The 25,791-nt window shown below is 44.4% G+C and overlaps 1 protein-coding gene across 3 annotated transcripts in view; it reads left to right on the top strand.

Moving 5' to 3' along the window:
* Positions 1-22,926, top strand: part of SKAP1 (src kinase associated phosphoprotein 1) — a 281,157-nt gene extending 258,231 nt beyond the window's left edge. Inside the window, exons 12-13 of one of the 3 annotated variants that reach the window (XM_058705572.1) lie at positions 19,820-19,928; positions 22,531-22,658. In XM_058705572.1, coding sequence (XP_058561555.1) covers positions 19,820-19,921 — 102 coding nt within the window. In that variant the 3' untranslated portion in view covers positions 19,922-19,928; positions 22,531-22,658. Of the gene's footprint in view, positions 1-11,840; positions 14,663-19,819; positions 19,929-22,530 lie in introns of those variants that run through there. The other 2 variants (XM_058705574.1, XM_058705573.1) reach the window with 2 other exon arrangements.
* Positions 22,927-25,791: the final 2,865 nt, after the last annotated feature.

Raw genomic sequence — 25,791 nt, 5'->3', positions numbered from 1 at the left:
GATGATGTAGTCACCATAACTACAGAATCATTCCATGTCATACATTTCTCTTGTGTGTATTATACGTCTCCCTCACTCATAAATTCCCACTGATTTATAATTGTTAGGGAAAAGCTTAATTGAAAATTCAGGTTCAGGAACTAATTTTCAAATTTAAAAATGCAATAAAGTAGACATAACACTAAAACTATGCCAATCAAATGTATTCTTTTTAGGATCTTATGGTGCTTAAAAGGTCATCATTATGTACATAATTTATTACTGTATTAATACTCTTGAAAACATTCTGGCTCCGTAAACCACATTTTTATGTCATTTACAGATAAAGAAGACTGCGGTATACTAATGATGAGTTCAGAGCTAGTTGGCTCAACTGGTGTGAGCAAGTGTTGATAAGGTCAAGATAGTGAATCCAACCCCACAAGGGCCAGCTAACTTTATTCTCTTCCTCAGTCATAAAGTTAACTAACCCCTAGCCCCAACTAACCCTCTCACAGATAGTGTTGTTGATCATAAAAGAATTAGGAAAAAGTAAAAGGATAGATTATCGCAGATCCATCACTAATGTGAAGAAGATTCAGAACTCACAGGCTACTGTTTGAGGGATCAGTAGCATCATCTTTATAAAGAAAGATTATACATATTCTATATACGTGAGCTAAGGAAATAGGTTCTGTCCCTGAAATAACTTCCTAAAAAGTTCTTTATGAGGTCAATCAAACACATTTTTGGAATAGACACACCTTGCTCTTTAATTAGTGTGTGGATTCCGTAAAGGCAAATTGAAAACCCATTGTATTTTTAACTCATCGTTTGCCACTTATCTTTATTCTATCAATGGCCAAGGGTTTGTCTCAATTTGAAATATACCATAAGGGCCTTAGGAAGCAGACTGGGCTGACTTAACGTACCTTTGAGTGTTTCCAACCGGTCCCCTTAGAACGAGGACCAAATTCAGACCCCAACCTTTTGCAGAAGAGTAGGGAGCCTGCAAGCCCTGCTGACTGAAATCACAATCTTCTAGTGATTTCTTCCAGGCCCTAATTCAGTGCTATCCTGGTGCCATTCTGGTGCAGCTCCAATACACCAAGAATAAATTGGAAGCAAAGACGGGAGTGGACATTGGCCTGATTGGTATTTCAAATGCCCGAAAGCAAGGTTTGCCTTGTAATAGAATTTGTGTACATTACCACGCTGGCATTACAGGGGTAATCGAGTTATCCACTCAGGTGTGACCAGGCCTCTGTTTGCCCAGAGCCTGCAGGTGAACAAATTAACTGTTTACATTGTCTGAGGTGCCTGCAGCAGGAGGAGGGGGGAGAACAGAGCCAGACTGTCTGCTGGCCTTCTCTCTCGGTCATGATTATTTTGTTTGTTTTGCATGTCTTTTTTGCCTTTGTTAATGGCTTCTCACTGGGGGTCCCTCTCCTCCATTTAGAAGGGGCTGTGGGGTGACTTTCCCTGCAGTACAGAGCTGTCTGCAGTTACCACGGCTGTTGTATTTTTAAGAGATACCAAAGAACATGGAGAGCCTCCCCTACCTTTTTTTTTAACCAATCCCCCTCCCCCTCCCCCCTCACGGAAAGCTAATATATCAAAGTTTGATTCAGGGAGAATACGTTGCTGTTCTGGTTCTGTCTGGTTTCTTTCTCCATCTTTTGGAGGGTTGTAAGTCTATTTTCATCCCTTACCATTGTTGTAGCGCATTTCTCCCCCCAAAAGCCACACCAGCTGCCTCCCTTCTCCATGTTGTTAATCCCTGCATGTCAGAGGAGGAAATGAGAAGCTAGAAACTCAACTGGAGTTTCCCTCATAAAGCTTCATTCCACTTAACGTTGGCTTGGGGAACATTTCGGATTGGATTTACCTTTATTATATCACCTAACTCAATAACAGTCCTTGGACAGGAAGGAACCTTAAAAGGCCACCCAATCCATTCCCTTGCCTCTAAGAAGCACAAATGAAACAATTCAGACAGATAGGAAAGGAGATCCCTCTACCATTAGCTGTTTGTCTATTCAGACCTTCAATAACTCTTAACCTCCGCAATTTTCTTTTCTCATATGAATCCTAAATTCATTCCACTTTAACCCCAACCGGCTTGATTTGTTGGAATCAGTTATCCTCTGCAACCTGCCTCTCACACCTGGAGGAAAAGAACTGACTCAAGTCGAGGTTAGTCCAGAAAAATGGTATCCAGAAATCTACGTGTTACTTTTCTCTCTGACCGAAAAACCTTTGTTAAGGGAAGAAAGGCCTGCTGGTTTAGGAACCTGGAGAAGTCTATTTCCCCCAAGAAACATAAGACAAGACACAACTGGGGCAGCTCAGCTTGCCTCGACCAGTTTCCTCACCTGTAAAATGAGGCAGTTGTGTTGGGTGACCTCTAAGTTTCCTTCCACCTCAAGCATTCCTGTTGTAAACATGATGAGACAGATCCCGCAAAACTGCTAAAGAAATCCCACACAAAAATGCATTTAGCTTTAATTATGTATTCAGATTAAATGAATTTAAAAATTTCAATTATAAGCTCTTTTGTTTTGGGCCCTCATAAATGCCTCTGGCTTTCCCCTCTCTCTTTGCATGATAAAACAAATATGTTGGGGCACCTGGGTGGCTCAGTCAGTTAAGCATCCAACTCCTGGTCTCGGCTCAGGTCATGCTCTCACAGTTCCTGAGTTTGAGCCCCGCGTGGGGTTCTGAGCCGGCAGCGCGGAGCCAGCTTGGGATCCTCTCTCTCCCTCCCTCTCTGCACCTCCCCTGCTTGCTCTCTCTCTCTCTCTCTCTCTCTCTCTCTCAAAATAAATAAATAAACTTAAAAAAAAGATATATTAAAAAAAGAAAAGAAATATGGTGGGAGCAGGCTAAGAACAGGCAGTGGACCCTGGATGAGGAAGTGGGGTGGGGTGGGGGCTTTATTCCTGGGCATCTGCTATTGTTAGTAGTTGCCCAAACGTGACCCAACCTTGAATCCTAGAACACTAGGGCCAGGAGAGACTGTTAGGGTCTTTAGGCAAGAATGATCCCAGAAAGAGAGCTATTTGTCCTTTTTAAAATAAAATTTCCAGAGACGATGCCTGGCTGGGTAAGAAAGATACCAAATACCCATCGCCTGTCCTATTCTTAAGGAAGCTGGTCAGTAACAGATGAGTTACTTACGTGACCCTGAGCAAAGTCACTCAATCCTGCTTATCTTCAGCTTTCTCATCTGTAAAAATGGGAATAACTTCCGTTCATAGGGGTTCTGATGCTTGCCCTAGAGAGTGTGTGTCAAGAAGTACCTGGCATCTAGGAAAAGGCAACTGTTATTACATTCATCTCTTTTCCACTAACAATAAAGTAAACTGCTGGGGTCAATACGGGGTACATACTAGGCGTGCAGTAAATTATTGGTGAAGTGAGGGAGGAAAACCAGGTAGCCTGTCCCACCGAGAACTCTTCATAGAGACACCCAAAAGCACAAAGGCTTCTTACTTGGAAGTAGAAAGCCATCTAGTGCAGAGGCCTACACGGAAACCCATGTAGCCTTTCCTGGTCTGAGAGATTGTGTCACTGACAAAATTGATGGATTGTTCAGACTTCTCGTTGGATGAGAGGCCAGAGCCACATATCCAAGCTCTGAAACAGTAACTAACGGGGCGCAGGCAGCAGCAGCCCTGCTGACCTCCCCTAACACAGCCATCCATTCCTAGGCCCCATGCAGTTTCGTGCCCACTTAATCCACCGAGTTCCAATTTGGGTCTTAAAATATATTGAAGGGAGATTTTAATAACGAAGCCGATCTGTGCGTCCAGCGGATGTTCTCTGGGCCCGAATATATTCCGAACAGCCTTTTCTGGTCCAAGAACTGAGCTCCGTTTCCACCCGCTGCAGGGACGCAGCTCAGGCCACAGCGGGGTGTTTAGCGCTCTTCAGTGGCTCCAGATTGTGGCGCTTGTGCAGGTCTCCTCATACGTAACCGATGGCTCCGGAGAGCCTGCCTCTCGTAAATTACTTCCCACGATGCCTGCGACCACCGCAGAATTCAAGTTTGAATAGAGCAGGAAAAAGGTGTTTGAAAGGCCTGTTCACTCAGCTGCATTTTAATTTCCTTTTCAATCTTGTCCCAATTAATTTCACAGAATTAATCTCACAGAAGCAAACTCGGCAGCATTGAGGCTGCGGTTTTAGTGTGGCGGTCGCTCTGCCTGAACATGAAATAGGAGCTAATATAAAAATCCATCTGCTGTGTTTGAAATACACGCCGGCTGCTGCTCAGTCCTGTCTGACATTCCAAACATCAACAGCGGGGAAAAGTGATTTGGGGGTTAGTGGCCATCAGTACTTGGCAGGGGTTCAACAACAGGTGTACTCCAAAAATCCATTCAGCCTGGGCACCAGGCATGACAGGGCAGGTGCTGAATCACCCTCCGTGCAGTAACGCTGTGCCCTGGCTTAGTTCCTTTTATCTGCAGACCCTAAGACCCTTCTGTGGACCAGCACTGCTATGGGCATTTATTTTAAGTGGAAGAAAGGGAGGTACAAAGCCCCTACTTGGATAAGATGAGTCACAAGTCCCAACTTTCAGAGAAGTGACTCTCTTACTGGCTCCTAGGTCTCTCACTAGGGAAACCTTTTTCTTAAGGACTAAAGGTGCTTGTTCTGCTGTGCGGGAGAACTTCAGTAAACGCCCATTTAAAGATTAACCCACCTGGGGACTCCTGGCTGGCTCAGTCAGTGGAGCGAAGGACTCTTGATCTCAGGGTTGTGAGTTTGAGCCCCACGTTGGGTGTGGAGATTACTTAAAAATAAAATCTAAAAAAAAAAAAAAAAAAAAAAATTAAGCCTCCTATGCTCCAGCAGATAAGGGCAAATTAAAGAGAGAAAAAGAATCTCTTTCTCAATTGACTAGAAAGGAGACAAGGTCCCTAAATGAGATCCTCTATTTAAGGTAAACTGAGTCAATAGGCTACATCTCTGGGGCTTATGTGCTGTGCCTCAGTTCTTGGCCTTAGACCCCTCAAAGATTTGCCCAACTACTTAACCCCATGGCGATCGGCCTTGGAGCAACCAGCTGGGTACCACGGAAGGTTTATATTTATATGGTGGCTTAGCTGGGGCGGGAAGATGTTCTCATGGACCAAACACACCACACTTTTGTTGTGTTCTCTGCCAGTGCTGTTAACATGGAAACAGAGAGCCTTACAGGCAAAGTGAAGTTTACCATCACACTCGTGATGCTGTCAAAAGGCTTTGGGCCTTATGAGGATGAGGATAGACCGACTTTGTCGCCCTGAGTGACATTTAGCACCTAGTGAGGGATTGAAACTACTTAAAATTAGGCTGGATCCTAGCTCCAAACCCAGCTGCTTGTAATCTGGATGCAGCGGGTCTGTTCCTGGCACACCTGGACTGTGTTATGTCTGTTATAATAGGGTTTTTAAAGCCCCGTGTTCTCCACCCACTCCCTCAAAGGACTACTTAAAGAGAGTAGACCTTTTCCCCTCCCTTGACCCCCTCTCCTCCAGAAGAGATTTGTATGTTGTAAAAATTATCTGAATGCAGCCGTACTTGCTCTTCTAAGTGTGCTTAGTTGAATGTGACAACAAGCCTCATAAAAAGAGAGAAGTTAATTCCTTCAATTGCTTTAAATGAAGGGTTGGGTTTCTTTTTTTTTTTTTTTTTTTTTTTTTTTTTTGGTTTTTAAATTTCAGGGCTCTGAGGGAAAGGAGGTGTTTGGTGACATCTAGTGTCCATTTAGGACTTCCTCAGGCACCATTACCCTCAGCCTGGCTGAGTGGGGGGGGGGGATGGGCGGGTTATTTGGGAGGTAATGCAGGGGTAGTAAGTGGGGAGAATATAGGCCTGGGGCACAGGCTGCCCAAACAGTGTGATGAAACTGATCAATGCCTGTCAAAGAGCAATTATTCACCTCTGACCCAACCAAAGGGGGAGAGTGAGGGGGATACCATCGGAAAATATCTTTTCTTATTTATGATGATACGAAAGAGAAGCAGAACCTGTCCCCACCACCCCATTTCATGTTAACAAGCAGGTCCACACTGTGCTGTGATGACGAAGATGATGATGATGGTGGTGTTTTCTCTCATTAATAACCCCAATGGGAGTCTGTAGAGTCAGGAGGATGGGAATGGGATTTGGGGTCAGCTGGAAGGCAACGGTCATACACCGGTCAGATTCAGTAGAGGCCATTCCTTTCCCCCAGACAGGAACCAATCGTCTAGAACAAACCCTGGCAGCCTCATTCCTTCCAGGTAATTTTTATAAATGAGGGGACACCCATTCCAAGAGAGGACAAAAGGGAGAGGATGCCTCTGTGTGTGTGTGTGTGTGTGTGTGTGTGTGTGCATATGCATGCATATAAACCTGCTAACAAGAGCCCCAATTGCATATCAACCCTAACTTCCAAACTCTGGCCATTTATTGTAAAACCCATTTTTTTAAAGAGAGTAAGATTGGCATTTTCCACTTTACTCTCCTTACTCTAAAACTGTTGTCCTGGACAGGAGCCTTCACTTTCTACACACACACACACACACACACACACACACACACACCTTTCAGTCAGGTGGAAAGTCCCAAATCAGATAATTAACTATGAGGCCCAGACAGAAATGTTTACCTAGAACCATATAAGCCATGGCAGGGTTAGGTTAATGCTCAGAATCGCCCGATGCTTTACCAGCTCCAGTGCAAAAAAATTCCAGCCATTTATTTTGCAGTGAATTTATAACAAATGCTGTTAAAGGCTTCGTCTTTTGACAGAGGTAATAATAAATTCACTGTTAAAGACGGTAGTTTAATTCCTTATACCTCCAATACTGCACAGAATAAACCATATTCATCACTGAGTAATTTTTTACCACATAAATCTTTAAAACTAACCGGTGAAGGCTGTTGAGACTGAAATATTGTGAATTTATTAGATATGCCCATGTAGTATTGGATTCAGAGGTTTCCATTCGAATATATTATGGGGAAAATTTGTGTCTTTAACTGTGACATTCTCTCCATTTCCCACTGCCAGTATTATAACAAGCGGCTCCTCCAGAGTCAACTGCACGTTTATTAGACAGAGATTTAGTAATAAACTCCTCACTAATCTGCCAAAGAGGCTGGATGACATTTCGGTGAGATGCTCTATTTAAAAGGAGTCACAAAAGCTTTGTTTCTGTGTAATTATTTTCTCAAAAGGAGCTCAGCCTCCCCAAACCTCTGCCTGCCAGCATTTCTTGGTAGTGTATGGATCCAGCTCTCCCACCCAACTAGCAAAATATTAAAAGCCAATTATAACCTCATTGCAAACATACAGGGCAGTAACTTCCAAGCAGTTTATAGGATTAGTTAGCGGGGGAGGGGGCTTGGGGCAATTGGTGAGAACAGAGAAAAGCTGGAATTAGCAGACACTGCCAGACGTATGGTATTTAAGGGCTAATAAAAAGATCATATTGATCCTCAAACGAGAAATAATAGACAATGGTTTCAGAAAACTTGCTATTTAAAAACTTTCTTCTTGACATATGACACATTAAAGATACAATTAAATCCTCAGATTTGAGCAAAAATCCTTTTACTCTACCATATTAATTTTGAGTGAAAATTCTGTGCCTGTTAGATGAGAATACTCTGAACCTTTCTCATGATTTTGCTAGTGAAGTGACATTTAAACTAACCGATTGATTATATCAAATTGTAATGCCCTCTCCAGTTTCATTAAGGAAACATTAATATTGCCAGAATGAAAAATATTTTTTTTCATTTAGATGCAGAAATATACATTTTTTTTTTAGCAAAAATCTTTGGCAGTTTCTCCGTTCCCACTATTCCCACTAATATTCTGTATTTGGGAAGAGTTCCAGATACTAAAACTTCCAAGGAACATTGTGAACTTTAAGATTCTTTTTTAATAAAATCAAATCAAATAGGTTTTTAACTGTTAAACAAAGGAGAAAAATCTCCTGGCAGTGCAAGACTGCAGCCCATCAGAATAATTGTTAAAAGACAGAACCCGGCTAGAAAGATAAGCATAATACCAGCAATTAATATTCAGCATTTCACATTATAGTCAAGAGGATGTGTTTTTCTTTGTGATGTGGCTCATAAGCTATGAGTGTTGGGAGCCAGACTCTGAGCTCTGTCTTCTTTCTGTGCATGAGGATTAAGGAGGGGGGAAAAAAAAAACCCAGCAACAACCATCCTGCTCCATCTGTAAATGAGCAAACATCTTGATTTTATAGCTATTTGCTTTGTAAAACTGAGGAATGAAACAAAAATTACTGGATGCCTAAGTAACACTTTAATTCCGAATTCATTTACGCTGTAGCTATGTAGTTGTCACAAACCATAATGCAGTATTTAATTAAAATAACAGAAGTGCATCTAGATATGTCCTGGGGTAGCTATCACCAAATTATAGTCTATGCCATCCGTATTTTATTTATGAAATGGCAGATTCTAAGGTGCAACTAGGCTGATACAACAGCATAAACGTTTTTAAACCTGCATTTTTATAAAGGCTCTTTTTTTTTTTTCCTGCTGTGTCTTTAAATATTTTCCTCCTATCGTTCTGGGGTTTTTTAGTGGGATTGTTTTGATGTCGATAAAGATCTCGCTTTCTAACTCTTGCGTTTCAACTATTGACCTCCTGAGTCTTCTGGCTGTGAGAGCCCCCCATCTGTTGTCATGGAAAGGCTTGAGTTTTCACTGGAGCCGCAGCAAGCATGGGACATCTTAGCAGAACTTGGACGTGGATTCCAAGAGGGTAGGAAAAAAGCAACCCCCTTTTCAGACGCGGTACGCTTGTTCCCATACAATCTTCCTTGCACCTTTTTTCCCACCTATAAATACCCATTATAGCTTACACGCTTGCTTGCTCTACTTTGTGAATGTTCACATGCAGACATACTGCTCCTTTTCATAAACGCATAGCATCTATCTTACACGCACCCACCATCTATCTCCTCGTTCACATTGGCTGTCCCATCCACCTCCTTGTCTGTAGAATTATGTTCAGCAAGGTCCCGATTTATAGGAAATAAATAACGAAAATGGAACGGACTGGGAAAGATAATCGAAACATTCAAATTGTTATTTTTCACTGTACTTTCCACAAACAGAGCATCCGTAAACACCTAGCAAAGGTGCTGGCCGATTCCTAAAACGCAGTGCCTTATGGAACATTCTGAGCCTGGCAAGGTCTCTGCGTTGTATCTTTCCTGTTCTCTCTCTCTCTTGCTTTTTGGTGCTTCAAGACCTCACCATTTTTAAAGGGCAAATGATGCCGTGCTGTTATTTTCATTCTTTCTGCTGCTTATTTATCCTCCGTCTAATGACAAGTTTTTGTCATCATTTATCCTCTATAAGACAATACTAAGAATTTTAAAACAGAAATAATCGTTGCAATCACCTTTTTAAAGAAAATAGCCCTTGCAATTGCTGTGTAAAGATATTCCAATAATGGTATCCTCGGATCACAGCCTGATCCTGCAGCAAAGGTCTTTTGGAGAGAGTGTTTCTTATACACACTTGTAATTATTTTAGCCCCTTTCACAGGTCACATAGAAAGTTAATTTCAATCGCTGCTAATTTCCGTCCAACAAGAGTGCGGTACTTTCAACCACCCAAAATAATTGGATTCAAAACAAATTTAGGAAATTGAGTGTGTTAGAAAGCAAATAAAAATATCCTTTTGGTAAGGAGGAGGGTGAAAGTAGTAAAAATGGCCTTTTTTTTCCCCCTCCCTTCTTTCCCCTTCACAACTTTGCCATTAAAGTTGCACCTACAGCTAGAAGTTTGTCCGTGAAAAATGGTCATTTTGTTTCTCTGCTCAAAGAATGTTATTAAAATGCTAATTTAAAAGAAAAAGGAGTTAAATATCTAGCGATGGTGCATTCTAATTGCAACCATAATGAGCTCTCTAAATGTGCGTGCCCCTGACACACACAGAGCATAAACAGCAGTAAACAGATCATTAGTACCCGCGTTCATTTATTCTGGCGACCTTACCATGACCCCACCGAGGGTAGGGTGAAAAGCAGGTGGATCTGGCTGTGACACCCCCTAGAGGGATTCAGGAAATGAAGCTATAAGCGGTTGTCATGGAAACGCCTATGTGTGCAGATGATGTAACACACCGACAGGCTGTAGGGCTCCGCAACTGGGACGTTGCCTTTCCCTCGCCGGAACAATCTTGAGGATTAAATTATTCATTTCTTTAATTCACAAAGCAAAAGGAATCCTAATTTTCTTGGTGATGTGCAACTCTCTTTCATTTGTCTAAGGTCTGGAACATGGTGACTTATCATCCCCTCTTTCTCCGAAACCTACCCCAGCTTCCTACACCCTCGCCCCAAGTCACTGAATCTGGCAGAATCAAGTGGGGGAAAGGCAGAAATCTGATGCTCAACATCTGTACCTTAAGAGAGAAAACCTAAGGTTTTAAGCTGAAATTAATAACACAGACAGCGTCCCTTTCTGGTGAGGGCATTTAGTTGACCAGGGACCGAGAGCATACCTATCCTGAACAAGATGGCTTTGTGTGGAGCAGGGCAGAGTTAAGCATAAAGCAGAGAAGGCACCAGCCCCAAATGAGCACATCACCCTCGCAAGGTGCGAGAAAAAGAGATAAGAGAAAACAACCATCTGCTCGCCCCCCTTCCAAGTCCAATTGAGGGAATCGAGATTAATAAAAATAATTCTTTGGAGAATGATTCCACTCTATCCTACCCTGTTTTGTACCAAACAACCTCAATAACCTTACGGCAATCGTTGAATAACGTTTCTTCTTCTTTTTCTTTTTTCTTTTTTTTTTTTTTTTTTTTTTAAGGAAGCAGAAAAGACGATCTCTGGAAATTATTTTAAAATAAAAAATATCCTGGCCTGCGCCTCTCCCCCTGCCCCCCCCCTCCCCATTGCACTTTAGATGAACCTGTGATATTGTAGCAATGGCCCTTGAAGTGCAGCGGGGAGGTGATTTAGGAGAATATTAAAGGCAATGTGGAGATTCAAGGCGCCTCTCTCAGGGAGATCTGGAGAAATACGCAGCACAGATGGGCCGAGCAGATTAAACATTTCCGTCACATTGTTTCCAAATTGTGTTGTGGTGCCTGAGGCTGGTACTGCGGTCAGAGCAAAACAGAGCGGTGCAGAGCTGCGAGCCGCACAGTTTATGGAATACATATTAATACGCCGGTCTCACATGGTATCACAATTCTATCAGCGCCGAAATGCTGCCGTCTCTATTGTTCCTGAATTCTGCACTTGGCGCCTTGTTTGCTCCCATCTGCGGAGTGTTTACCTTCCCTTTATCCTTCCTCTCTCTTTTAGGCAAAGTTCAAGTCGTGTGTGTCTTCCTCTCATTTCTCTTCCCGCCTTCCCTCTTTCCTTCACGGCTCACGATTTTTCTGCCGTGCACAGTCTGTGTTTTGCACACACTGTCATCACCAACAATGTCCGGTCTGTGCGCGGGTCCTGCATACCAGCCTGGCCTCGACGTGATCATTATCCACTCACACCCAGTTTTAGGACATGAGCTCCAGACTTGAGGCTGAATTTCCCCCTTTGCCTTCCAGGGCTCTCGGACCCTCCATCTAGCTGACACAGTCCTCCCCAGAACACCAACTCTTAGCTGTACAGTTGTCACCATGCGCCCCCCCCCCCACCTGCTGTTGCTGACCACCCAGCCTTTCCGGGCCCCCTTTCTCACACTGTCACATACCTTTCCCTCCTCCCCAGTCCAGGCCCATCAACCTCCAGGTTAGCAAGTTCCCTGAAATGTAATAATAAATAAAACTGGTTCAAATGAGACAAATTTAACAATTCATTCTTATTCTGATTTATAGACCAAAACCCTGAATAATGGAAAAAAGAGAAAGTGATTGCCAAGAACTTAAACCATGGTTTGAAACAGCCCAGGGAGGCAGCCAAGCTACCCAAGGTTTCAGCGGAGCGCTGAGTGCTCCAGTCAGTCCTCTGACAGCTTCCAACATCACGAATCCACCGTCCACCTGACTGACCACTTCCTTTTTCCTTCTGCAAAATGTCTCTTATGCTGCAAAGCAGGCACCTGCTTGTCTTTGGTGAACGATCCCTGTCCCCCGCCTTGCTCTCCTCAGCAGTTGGAAGGGCGCTGAGTTAGAGCCCTCAATTTATTTAATAATTTATGACATCCTCAGAAAGCATTAAATTTCCAAAGCTGGATTTAAGGAGTAGAGAAATTGAGGGCCAACCCAAGAGTAAAAATACGATGTTTTTGGCTGACCATGGGATATTACAATCTACTCTGCTTAGGAATTCGAATTTCCCATCTTTACTTATGATGATGTCAGATGCAGAACCACTGATAAAAGAAATAAGCAATCATAAACCAATAATTCTGTGATTCATTGGCCCTTCCCATACATATATCAGGTACCTATCGATCTCTCATGTCAGGAGCTGACTGATTGTTCTCTTGAAGAGGAATCCTCTTACTTACAAGCGCTGATACAGTGAACTTTGATGGTTAAAAGAACAAAATGTGAGACATTTTCCGGGAATCTTGTTCCATGGAGGCTTATCGAAGCCCAACTCAGGGTGAGCAGAGAACATCTCTGTTAGGAGCATTCTCAGGGTAGACAGCATCAAGCGGCTTGTTCCCAAAGCCATCATGTGGCTTTGAACAAGAGCCATGAGAAGACAGCACAACTTTTAAGTCACAGTTAAAGGGATGGGGCCTTGGTGGTACACCTGAAAGTAATATAACATTGTACATCAAGTAAATGTCAATAATAAAAGAAAAAAGAGAGAGAAAGACGGTGCCTTAGAAGGAATGAGCAAGCCTGGTCAGCCTTAGAAGAAGGAACAGACTCTTCTGCAGCTGGAAGGCTGAAGCCTAGAAAGCCAGCATGGCAGGAACAAGGATTCCTGATTTCCTTTCGCTGTGTTTTTAAACGCGGAGGCTGGGGAGAGGGTGGATGGAGAGGGCCACACTGGGCCAAAGTGTGGATCCAGGCCAGAGAGATCATTGTATTTTCCCCCAAGAGCACTGGTTCATAAACTGTAGAGGGTTCACAAACCCTTAGAGCATCTGACAGAGGTTCTGGACCTCACCCCAGGGACAAGACACATGTACACGTGCACGCACAATTTTACACCAATTTCAAGGAACTCAAAGATCCCTTCGTGTCCATCCGTGGACAGGCCAGGGGTTCGCAGACTCCATTTTAAGAATCTGTGCCCTAGAGGGTGGTGCTTTCCTTTCGTTGGAACAGCCTAGGATTCACTGAGCCTAGAAATTGAATTCTTATCCCAAGACAGGATGGTCATTCCAGGTCATGTCTGTGCTACTCCAGGGGAGCCATGGAAGAGCTTATACAAATAGGAACCAGCAGGGAGGAGAGAAATTAAAATGTAGCAATCATGGAGTAGGGGTATTTAATCTCTTTTAAGGCTTATGATAGGCGCCTGCTGGTTTTCCCCCTGATATCCCCTGACACCTACTGACAGGGTATTTGCAGCACCACACAGGGACTCAGGGCCCTGTGACAGGAGGAGCGCTGAGGAGGTCCATGATAGTCTTGAAACCATAAACAGCAATAGGAAACCACTGGAGGCAGAGTCAAGCTGTGCAACGTGCCCGTGGTTGGTGGCCATACTGCTTTTTGTTTATAGAATTTGCTGTTCTTTTTATGGCAGGTTTGGTAGGGTTGGGTTTTTTTTCCTTGTTGATGGAGATTAGCAGCATAAATCCTTTTATGGCAGTGTGCAATCCCCATAAACACTTCTGATTGTTGCTGATGGTGAGCGCTGTGTCTATTTCAAGTTCACTCAATGTTCTGCTCATCTAGGCCAATAGCTTGTCCAGCCAGATAAGGGAGTCCAAATAACCAACCTTTACTTTTAAGATCCCTTCATCTGGGGAGTTCAAGGAGGTGGGACAGGGTTGGTGTTGAGGGAAACGGATATTTAATCAAGCCTCAAGATAATAACGATGAGAACAAACCACACGTCGTACTATTTTTGAGTGAAAAGCTTCTAAAAAGACTTTGTGATGACAAGCAAGTGCCTATGTTAAGGGTTTGGTTCCTTTTTAAAAAAAAAAAAACAGCTTTTTATATTCTTATCTAAAGCATCTTCAGTTAACAATTTTGTGTAATTAACCTCTTAGCTCTACCATACATGATGTATATAGAGTTAAGGACTGAGGAGCCTGTACAGTTCTGATTCCTTAACATCATGGCCACATATCCCCACCTTGGAGGTAGAAACACTTCCACGTTGAGGATTTTAGGTCTCCCGGGAGCATCTCAGCACTTTTTCTGGTTTTTCAAAACATCTGGGCACAAGAAGTCAAACTTCATTGAAAACGTTGATCCCAAGAATTCAGTTCTCTCTCCCATCTCAAAACTAAAATCCAAGGATCAGCAACTTCATAAAAATGCAGTAAATTAGCACCTCTAGACAAGAGCAGAGTTCATTCAGAGCCGGGGTCTGCCTGGCTGAGCCAGTACTCTCTCCATTTTAATAGTTTAATAAAAATTAGCATAATTAACGAACATCTGTATGATCCAGAGTGGTGCAATTTGGCACTTGGAAACGAGGGCTTAAACATGATTGCTGTGAGTTTAATGTTGTTTTAATTCTTTTTGGCACTGTGCAGTGAAATGAACGTTTGGTGGTGATAGTTCTCGGCCGGATCTCATCTGCATTTTTCTCCCTTTGATTATGAGCAATTGTGGACTCCCCAGCAATTCATCAAAGTAGAAATTATTTTAAAATACCTCGTGGTGTTCAGACTGGGCTGGGGCAATGCATGGGGGGTGGTAGCGGAAGAGAAGGCTAGAAATTTTCCATTCATGCTTTACACATCTCAGGCCCTGCAGCCCTTTTTGCATCTCCAACCAAGGGATGAAATCTGGAAAAGCCAGTCAGATCCCGAGACCTGTAGGTGCTTTGATTAAGCTCCTAGGCTCCCACAGCAGGATGCTTATGGTCTCTGAGATGGCGCCATCCTCCTTACGCTCTGCCTGCTCTTTTGTTTTGAAGGGCAAAGAGTTGATTTCACTCATTGCGGGTCTCACCGCTGTGGTAAGGCTACTACATCGGCGGTCGGCAGGGTCAGTGCTCCCCTCGAGCGAGAGCCGGCCGACTGGGAGCCTGGCCTTAGCAGGTGTCCTGCTGAGGCTCATCTGCTCCCTGTTTGCACCCTCTTCGAGCTGGCAGAGAGCGCCTTCCCGAGGCTTAGTCCCTGCTCCTGGCATTATGGCCAAAGGCGGATGCGACGAAGCAGGAGTCAGAGTCAGGTGTCTTGGCCCGTCCCTAGGAAGGGAATGCCCGATCTGAGCCCCTCAGGTGATGAAGACGACGCCGTGCGGCAGGTGGAAGACCACGCTTCACACATGTTTCAGAAAGTTGACTTCGAGCAGAAGACTGTCAAACAACATTGTGCCCACCCTCTGCCTGTGAGGAGGCAGAAGAGTAAAGCTAGGGTTTTTGTGAGTAACAGTGAGAGAGGAAGACAGAATATGTGTTCCCCTTCACAGCAAGGCTTTATTGGAAATGGTGTTCCAGCAACACGCTAAACAAAAGGCAACACCACAAGAAAACATCAGGCGGAAACTGTCCTAACTTTAGTGTTGGAAAATGGACAGTAACATAACTTGTACGGAGAGGAGCTTAAATTGTCCTGACAGGCAGAGGCTAAGGAGCTCTGGGGAATTTCCCACAAGGCAGCGCGGACAGTAGGGAGAAGCTGGCCTGGGGGACGAAGGGAATGAGAAGGCGTGGGGAGACGGCGTGCTGGGTGGTAGACACATTCATTTATTTAAAACTGGCTTTCAGGGGCGCCCGGGTGGCTCAATCGGTTGAGCGTCCAACTTAAGCTCAGGTCATGATCTCATGGTTTGTGAGTTCAAGCCCTGCATCAGGCTCTGTGCTGACAGCTCAGAGCCTGCTTCAGATGCTGTGTCTCCCTTGCTCTCTGCCCCTCCCCCACTCATATTCCGTCTCTCTCTGTCTCTGTGTGTGTCTCTCTTTCTCTCAAAAATAAACATTAGAAAAAATTTTTTTAAAAAAGACTGGTTTTCAAAAGCTAATTCCCTGCTCTTCTTAGGATCAACTCAGTCTCACTTGTTATGGCATTTGAGACTCTCCTCATGGTATTTAGGGAGCCATTTGGGGAAAGTGTCTCCAAAGGCAGTTGCTCTCTTCCTGCCACAACCAGTCTAATCACCAGGGGAATATCTTGGAGTTAGTTGTAACTAAATCTGCTCAGCTGAAAGAATAAGTCCCAATGCTCCCCTCATTTCTTCATAACCTCATTGAACAAGTATTTTTTGGCCCCATTCTGTGCCGGGTACCATGCTGAGTGCTGGGAGTGCAACAGCAAACAAAACCAACAAGGTCCCAGCTCTCACAGAACTTTCCAGCTAGTGACTGGCTCTGAGACAAAGGCAGACTGATACAAGGCAGGGTGATGAACTCATTTCTGGGGAAGCACAGGGCACAGTACTGTGGACCACAGAGCTGGGGCCCCCACACAGAGAGTTTCAAGGACAGGCTTCTAGAGAGTCTAGAGCAACCCAGGAATTGAGATCTGAAGGCTGCTTAGGAGGGAGCCCCATGACAGGGAGGAGGGCAGGAGAGGCTAAACAGACAGAGGACAGGCTCCAAGATAAGAGAGCCTGTGGCCCATGGGAATAGTGAGACAAAGTCTGTTTTACTAAGGGTCCACTGGATTTAGGGGGTGCACGGCAATGCTGAAAAGTCGATGGGACCAGGTCACGCATGGCCTCGTCCACCTTGTCAAGACGTTGACAAAAGTCATTGGGAAGCCACTTAAAGGCTTCAACAGAGCACCGATATTATCAATGTGCATTAAAATGAGTCTGCCTGCAGAATGAAGACAAGATTGGAGGGGCAAGAACGGAGATACAGAAACCAGTGTGGGGGGGTGTTTCGGTAGTCCTCATGAAAGATGACAGTGACATGACTAGGGTATCGGCAACGGGAATGGAGAGAAGTGCATGGATTCCAGTAACGCTTTGAAAAGAATCTGCAGAACTCAAGGACTGACTGGAAGAGGGGGGTGAAATTGGAAATGACTCTTGGTTTTCTGGCTTAATTAACTGAGTGCATGGTGCTACCACTCACTGAGATAGAGGACACAGGAAGTAAAGATAGTTTGGGGGTGGGAATGGAGACAGAAGCAGGATGAGAGGTTACATTTAGGATATGTTGAGTTTGAGCAGCTTAATAGATATGCAGTTGGGTATTAGGATCCAACACTTAGATCTGGGCTGGAGCTATTGTTGTGAGTCATTTACATGGCAGCTAAAGCATGGACGTCTATAAGGTTGCTCAGGGAAAGTGCAGTTAAGTCAGGAGAGGGCCAGGACAGAACGCTGGAAACAACCATATGAAAAGGAGGGGTAGAGAAAGATGAGCTTGCAAAGGAGAACAAGAAGAAGCAACCAGAGGTAAGAGGGAAGCCAGGAGAGTGTAATTATCATAGAAACTAAGAGAAGAAAATGCCTCAAGAAGGGTCCATGGTGCCAGGACTGCTGAAAGATCAAGTAAGTTAAGGACTGAGAAGTACCATCCAGTCTGAGGAATTAAGGAGGTTGTAGGCGACCACGGACAAAATGTGTAAGTGGAGTGATAGAAGCAGAAGCCTGAGAAGAGTGGCTTGGAGATGGAATAGAAAGCAAGAACTTGGGGTAGAAAGGGAAGTAAACCCTTTCAGTAAGTTTGACTGTGAATTAGCAGTTGGCATAGGCTAGTAGAAATGGGAAGGTGATGGGGCACCTGGGTGGCTCAGTCGGTTAGGCGTCCGACTTCGGCTCAGGTCATGATCTCGCAGTTTGTGGGTTTGAGCCCCGTGTGGGGCTCTGTGCTGACAACTCAGAACCTGGAGCCTGCTTCGGATTCTGTGTTTCCCCCACTCTGTTTCTTCCCCCTCCCCTGCTCACACTCTGTGTCTCTATCTCAAAAATAAATAAATGTTTAAAAAAAAAAAGAAAAAAAGAAATGGGAAGTGGACATGTGGTGGGAACTATTTAATAAGTGTTTTCGGGGGGCCTGGGTGGCTCAGTCGATTGGGCCTCTGACTCTTGATTTCGGCTTGGGTCATGATCTCATGGTTTGTGAGTTCGGGCCCCACGCTGTCTGTGCTGACAGCGTGGAGCTTGCTTGGAATTCTCTGTCTCCCTCTCTCTCCGCCCCTCCTTCTGCCTCTCTCGCTCTCACTCTCTCTTTCTCTCTCTCAAAAATAAATAAATGAATGTTTTTTAAAAAGATAAAGAAAACTCAGCTTTTAAAAATATTAAAAAATAAGTGTTTTCAACGACAAAAGAAACTTGAACACATTTTGTGCTGATGGAAGGAGCCATTTACAATAGAGGCCGAGGTCGGACTCCACAGAATCTCATCTCTGAGAAATAAAGGAAGTGGAAGAGTTACAACGGCACGTAGCGAGGGATAGTCTTAAACCCAAGCACACGTGGGGAGAGAGTCTTTAAACCAGAGGAGGGATACGTCCTCCACTTCAATGGTAAAGAGGGATGGTTGTCAGTACAGGTTAGTTCCTCTTTGGTGGCTGAAAGTTGACACATCTGACAGGTTCTCTTTCCTTTTTGAAGGTGGAAAAAAGGTCATCCGCTGAAAAGGAGGGGGGAGGCAGAGGTGGAGGTGGGGAGATACTCTATCAAAAAAGAAACAGAAAGATGCCCAGTTATCCTGGAATTTTATTGTGTCACCAACCTGGTTTTCTTTCTTTCTTTTCGTTTCTTTTCCTAGAATTCAACAGCCAAGGGTGCAAAAAGCAGACAGGTAGCTTCATGGTACCCCAAAGCCAGCTGAACCAGAATACAAAATATTGCCTATATATTCCTAAATTTTACTTCCATCAAAAGAAAGAAAATATTTTCTGGTGCTTTCAGAAGTACTCCCATAATGTTTAACACCCACTGTGCTTTTGGAAAAGCTCTTCTGTATTCAAGATGCTCCACTCCCAGCCCTGTGACTGACCCTTCTCTTAAACCCTTTCATTCCCTCTCTTATTTGCCCCTCTCTGGAGCCCTTATGTCCTGCCTGTCATTACTGAGGTACTATCAACCTCCCACCTCTTCCTGGAGAAGAATCTAATGTTTAGAGCACCTACTATGTATCAGACGATTATACTCCCACAACAAGAGGGGAGAGATATTATCCCTGCTCTTACAGAAAAGGAAGCGTAAGCTAGGAGAACATAAGGTCACATGGCTACAAAATGACCAAGTGGGGATTAGATCCCAGTCTGTCTGACTCCAAAGCCCATTACTCTATATGCTATAAACTCCTGGGGAGCAAGCAACGCTCTGATCCATCATTACATACCTCATGGGAACTCAAACAGCACTTTGCACATGGAAGATGCGTGGTAAATATTATTGATTTGAACTGTGACCTGATTCCCTGAGTATCTTTAGTGCTCTGGCATTTCGGACGTGCCCGACTTTCTCAGAAGAAGCCAATCCACTCTGCTTCGTAAAAGACATGCTTTTTACAATGCAATGGCATTTCCTATACGAGGTTTACATTGTTAACAGGAAGATAACAAAATGAAGGGTTTGCTTTCTTTCTCTAGATGATTTTTTTTAATTTAATAATCCCATCAGAGGATAATCCCTGATGGGATAATAATCCCATCATGGACCCAAGAAGGGTCCGTGGTGCCAGTACAAGTCAGACTGATAGTGTCGACAAAGAAATCACCCAACATTGTGTCCCATGCAATCGCTATAAAAGATGAACAGAAACGTGACCAAATTCCAGCTGAAACCATCCTCTTTTCCTGTTTCAGGAGTATAACATGTATGGCTGGTGGGTAGGAGAACTGAACAGCCTCATTGGGATTGTTCCAAAGGAGTATCTCACCACTGCCTTTGAGATGGAAGAAAGATGAAGCCCAGGTATCAGAACCATTGCCAAGGAGTCTGTTGGCCATGCCGTCATTTCTCTGGGAAGAATAAGAATTGCCAGTGAAGTGGCTTTTCTTCATGATTTCATTGACATAGAAATTTCATTTTTCTCTTCTGCAAAAATCTGGAGGTTAATGATCCAAGGTATCAGGTCCCAGATGTCTTCTTTTTTTGCTCCTCTTGTGTGTGGCCAGCATTCTAAAGCTTACCTCACGGCCCAAGGCGAATGCCGCAGCTCCAGCTATCATGTCTGTACCCTGCCCAGCAGGAAAGATAAAATGAAAGAAGGGCACAACCGCTTGTTTTAAGGACATTTCACAGATGCCGCACACACCCCTGCTTGCATTCCATTGGCCAGAAGTTGGACAGATAAGACTTATTCTAGGTAGAACCTGTGTCCAGCTTAAAAGTGAAGTGGGGAGAGGATTTGTTAATAAATTAAAAGGGGAGAATGCATACTGGGGAACAACTAGGAATTTCTGCCACAAGACTGGGTCTGGGTTTCTTTACCCCCTGTTCCCAAATCCAGAGCACCATTTCCCCCAAATGCCCACATATTACAATATGACCAGCCAAGACTAGGACTCCAGTATGAGGATTCCCATGAAACATAATCAAATTAACTTTTAGGTAATAAAGAACATGGCTTGTGTTTTATGAGCAAGAACCACATCATATTTTTTTTTTTTAATTTTTTTTTTCAACGTTTTTTTTTTATTTATTTTTGGGACAGAGAGAGACAGAGCATGAACGGGGGAGGGGCAGAGAGAGAGGGAGACACAGAATCGGAAACAGGCTCCAGGCTCCAAGCCATCAGCCCAGAGCCTGACGCGGGGCTCGAACTCACGGACCGCGAGATCGTGACCTGGCTGAAGTCGGACGCTTAACCGACTGCGCCACCCAGGCGCCCCGAACCACATCATATTTAAAACAGTGGAGTGAGTGCTTGCTTTGGGCGGGGTAGCAGTAGGAGTTGCTTTGGAACCTCGTGGCTTTTGTTTAGACTTAAGATGGCCCTGGAGGGTACCCACCCTAGCATGGTGTCGCGAGCTCCATCTTCCGGCCTAAAATGGGAGCTTGTGTGACAGTGACACACAGACTGTCCTTGGAACCTTCCAGACCAGGGCCACTCTAGTGTGCAGCAGCGGCTGCATGGATTCATTTAGGGAGATACATAAGTATAGATCTTACTCTGCGATGCCCTTGTACAACCGTAAAGCACCAGCTCAGGCCTGTCACTCAAGGTTTCACTGTATGACTTTCCTGTTGAGGACTTCATTTCCTGGCCATGAATGCAGAAGAGTTAGGCTTTTGCTGTCAAATCTAAACAGATTCACTCTACTTTGCTTTGTCATTTAATGACAGTGTCGTTTATCTCCTCATTCTCTCTGACTCAACAATTCTACATCTAGAAGTTAATCCTATAGCTACATTTGCACACGCACAAAAGGATATACACATGAGGCACCTGGCTGGCCCAGTCGGTTCAGCATGTGACTCTTGATCTCGGGGTTGTGAGTTCAAGCCTCACATCAGGTGTAGAGATTACTCAAAAATAAAATCTTAAAATACACACACACACACACACACACACACACACGGTCTGTAATAGCAAACCACCAGAAATGCCCTAAATGTCTGGGAGAGACCTAGCCAAGTAACTGTAGCACATTCATAGAATTAAATACAATGCAACAGTAAAAAAGAAATGGAAGCTCTCTACACTACTGTTGGTAAGGGGGTAAAAAAAAAAAAAAAAAAAAAAGCAGCAAAGTAGGGTAGACTAATTTGTTCCATTTGTGTAAAAAGGGAGTCTCCAGGGGCATCTGGCTGGCTCAGTAGGTACAGCACGTGACTCTTGATCTCAAGGTCATGAGTTTGAGCCCCACGTTGGGTGTGGAGAATACTTTTTATTTATTTTTAATTGTTTTTAATGTTACTGATTTTTTTGAGAGAGAAAGAGAGACAGAGCGTGAGCGGGGAAGGGGAAGACAGAGAGGGAGCACAGAATCAGAAGCAGGCTCCAGGCTCTGAGCTGTCAGCACAGAGCCAGACGGAGGGCTCAAACCCACAAACTGGGAGATCGTGACCTAAGCCAAAGTCAGATGCTTAACCCACTGAGCCACCTGGACGCCCCTAGAGATTACTTTTTTAAAAGAGGGCAGGGGGAGGGGCGCCTGGGTGGCTCAGTTGGTTGAGCATCCGGCTTCAGCTCAGGTCACGATCTTGTGGCTTGTGGGTTTGAGCCCTGCACATCGGGCTCTGTGCTGCCAGCTCAGAGCCTGGAGCCTGCTTCAGATTCTGTCTCCCTCTCTCTCTGCCCTTCCCCCGCTCATGCTCTGTCTCTGTCTCTATCAAAAATAAATAAACATTAAAAAAAATTTTTTTTAAAAGGGGGGGCAGGGGGAGTCTCCAATTGCCTCTATGTGTAGAAGATATCTCTGGAAGGACAGAGACAATAACACTGGTTGCCTCCAAAGACAGAGAAAGTGCATGACTGTGGGTAGGAGGGAGACACTTTTTACTCTGTGCCCTTTTATACCCTCTTTATTTTGCATCATAAAAGCAAATTTCTATATTTTTCCTCCTTTAGGACACATATCCTTGTCTCTGCCCTGCCTTTTTGAAGAGACTGCTCATCAGGAGTTCCTATCCGCCCCCCCTCCCCAGCCACCCCGCCAACACCATGGACTCTTCTCTTGACTGTATGGACCCAAGCCTCTGACACCTTGCGGTCACTGCAAACTGCCAGCAAGATGAGTGGGAAGAGGCGGAGTCAGCAGATCTGTTGCTAACCTTGCCTTGTACTTTCTCCCACCTTTATTTTGTTTTCACCCCACCTCTAAATGTGTCCCCACATCCACACCTGCCCTCTCCACAGGCGTGTCACAGAGAAGGTGAGGGAAAAGGAAACCTTTGGAGGAGGACGTTGCTAGTTGTTTCAGCTGATTTGAAAAGCATAAATAAACTTCCTATTTGGTTCCTTGCAGTACGTGACAGTGTCAGATTTCTTTTTGCAGTGGTATCCAAAGTGCTGGTTCCAGGCATTCTTGCCACCTCCAAACAAAGGACAAAAGGATAGCCTGAGAGAAAACAAAAACTCAGGCAGAGAAGGAGACTTGCAGTTATCTTGCAGGGCAGAATCCTCTCTGGAACCCAGGCCTGCCTGCTCTCTGGTTGGCTTCTCAGACTTCTTCTGGCTGCATACTTGGTTATTTTTCCTTACATGCTGACTGTGAAATGAGACAGGGCTAGAAGCAAGTCCTTGGAGTCAGCACGTTGGAGAGTTCCTTTTTGGACCCCGGTGAGCAACCACAGTGCGTCTTGCACCTCAAGCCCCAGATAAGGGCCAAGGAAGTGCTTTGAGGAGGTCTTATGTGTGTACAGCCCCGTTCTTGTCCCTGTTGTCTGTACCTAGCGCTCAGGTTATCTGTGTCTTGAAGAGGCAGCAAAGCAAGGTGGTTGAGAACATGAGAATAAACCCCAGTTCCCCATTTACTATATATGTTCTCTCAAGCAAGTTACTTGACATTTTATGCCTTGATTTCTCCACCTTAGAATCTAGTGGGGACTCTGTTTCAGTGGGTCATTAGGAAAATTAAAGAGGCAACACATGTAACATACTTGGAACAACGCCTGGCATGTAGTAACTGCTCAATAAGGCTTAGCTATCATTTATGGCCATACTCACTGTGCAAGAAATTTTGGAAAATGTACAACTGAGCAGCTCTAGAAATTTTACCTCTGAAACTGCCTATTCAGAGCAGTCCTGGAATGGCAATAGCCCTCCTCACCTCTGCCACAACCGTATTCTAGCCCTGCAGTAAGACACCCATTTCACATCACCAAGAGAGGGAAACTGGAGAGCTGTCAATGCATCCCAAGTTTCTCAGAACATTTTATGACAGCCATTCATTTCCAGATTGCCTGACCCGGGAGTTAAAAAAAAAAGAAGAAGAAGAAGAAGCTTTTTGTGTATGAGAAGATAAAGAGGTAAGAAAAGGGGACAATGGGGTCTGCCAGAAAAAACAAAAAAAAGGGAGATAAAAGGCAATACAGAACTGTTGATAATGTGCCCTCTGCTTTACACAGGGCGCTAAAGGAGACTGAACCACTAGGTGGCAGCAGATGAGCAGATGAACCAAAAACAACCAATTGCCTCCCGTTTCAGGAAGCTTTGCACCAATCCCAACCTACAGGTAAGCACAATGGGCATTGTTCTGAAGTGTTCACCGGAGGAAGCAAATAGAAACCCCTCTATGCCCCCAGAGTGTTCCCTCCCTTAAAGAACCCCCAGGGACCCAACGCTAGAAGGCTGGTGGCTAAGAGGAGAGAGCACCATTGTGCCACTGCTGTGTGAATGAGACACCAAAAAAGGGAAAACCAGAAGAGGAAGAGCAGGTTTCTGGGGCAGGGTCAGAAGAGGGATGAAAAAGGAGAAAGGTCAAGGTAACTTCACTCTCTGCACAGTTCAGCAACCTCTCAGTATCATGGTCATTGGCTTCCAGCATTTAAAACAAAATCCCCCTTAGTGCAATAGTTTCTTCTATGCCTGGAGGCCGGAGGAAATAACCACATGCCATACTGTGCAGGTCTTTGGCACCCCCATCAACTGCAAGAACAAAACTCTCAGACTCTGATCCTTCTAGCTGTAAAACTCAGCAGAAAGAGAAATTAGATTGGCCCTCAAAGATATGAACAAATGGACTAATCAGGAATTTGGTCCATAGCCATCTGGCGATCTCTGACATGGTTACAGGAAAAGACAGAGGAAGTCGGATGGGTTGATAAGACTATCTACAGGCTGAAGGACATTCTCTTTTAGGAGAAAGTTCTAAAGGAGACCTTTTGGAAGCAGTAGATTCCTACAGTCTGTCTGAAGCTAAGCCACACCTACCAAAACTGCTCCCACTCAATTTGACAGCCACTATTTTAACCAACAGCCTCAGAAAGCAACTGGCTAATCAGATTACCACTTCTCTGACTCCGCTAACCAAAGCCCCACCTTACTATCTGGATAACTGGGGCATTAGACCGCATATCTAACCACATTATATGTAGGATGGCTTCTTGATGGCCACTGATTGCTCTGGCCCGGGAAATAGGAGAGGGAGGCTTTTTCCCTTTCCTGATTTTATGTAAAGGAAGGAAAAGAAGAACAGAAAGATCCTTAATTTAAAAAAAAAAATGTTTATGTTTTTATTTATTTTTGAGACAGAGAGAGACAGAGCATGAGCAGGGGAGGGGCAGAGAGAGAGGGAGACACAGAATCTGAAGAAGGCTCCAGGCTCTGAGCTGTCAGCATAGAGCCCGACGCGGGGCTTGAACCACGAACTGTGAGATCATGACCCGAGCCACCCAGGCGCCCCAAGATCCTGAATTTAAGAAGCAAATGTATATCTGCCTTTTACAGGTAAATAAGTAATAACTTACTGAGAATGCCTAACATCCGAGAACAACTAACTTAGTGACATCCACTGGATAATCTGACCCGGGGCTGCTACCATTTGGCTCGCATTGTCCAAGCTGATATCTGAGAATCCTAAATGCTCTGAAAGCAGCCTTTCAGCTACATTTCACTAAAAGTACTTTCTCCTAGTGTGTTTTCTCTGTCATCCGTATAGCAAAATAGCACAGACACTGTTTTGCACCAGCTCAATGTTAAATTTTCTCATACGGTTGTCTCTCTTAGAAAATCTGTATTTAACTCAAAACCCACTGCACCTGTTTCTCTGGCGAATACAAAATGGGAAAGAGAAGGGAATTCCTCTTGCTGCTCATTTCCTAAATTCAGACAGTCTGATTCCTTTTAAAGTGACAGCAAGGGCAAAAGTTGGACCTGACGAGACACGCC

The sequence above is a fragment of the Neofelis nebulosa genome, chromosome 16, assembly GCF_028018385.1.
Source record: "Neofelis nebulosa isolate mNeoNeb1 chromosome 16, mNeoNeb1.pri, whole genome shotgun sequence".
Lineage (NCBI taxonomy): Eukaryota > Metazoa > Chordata > Mammalia > Carnivora > Felidae > Neofelis > Neofelis nebulosa.
The sequence above is the reverse complement of the archived record's forward strand: the minus strand, read 5'-3'. Positions and strand labels throughout refer to the sequence as shown.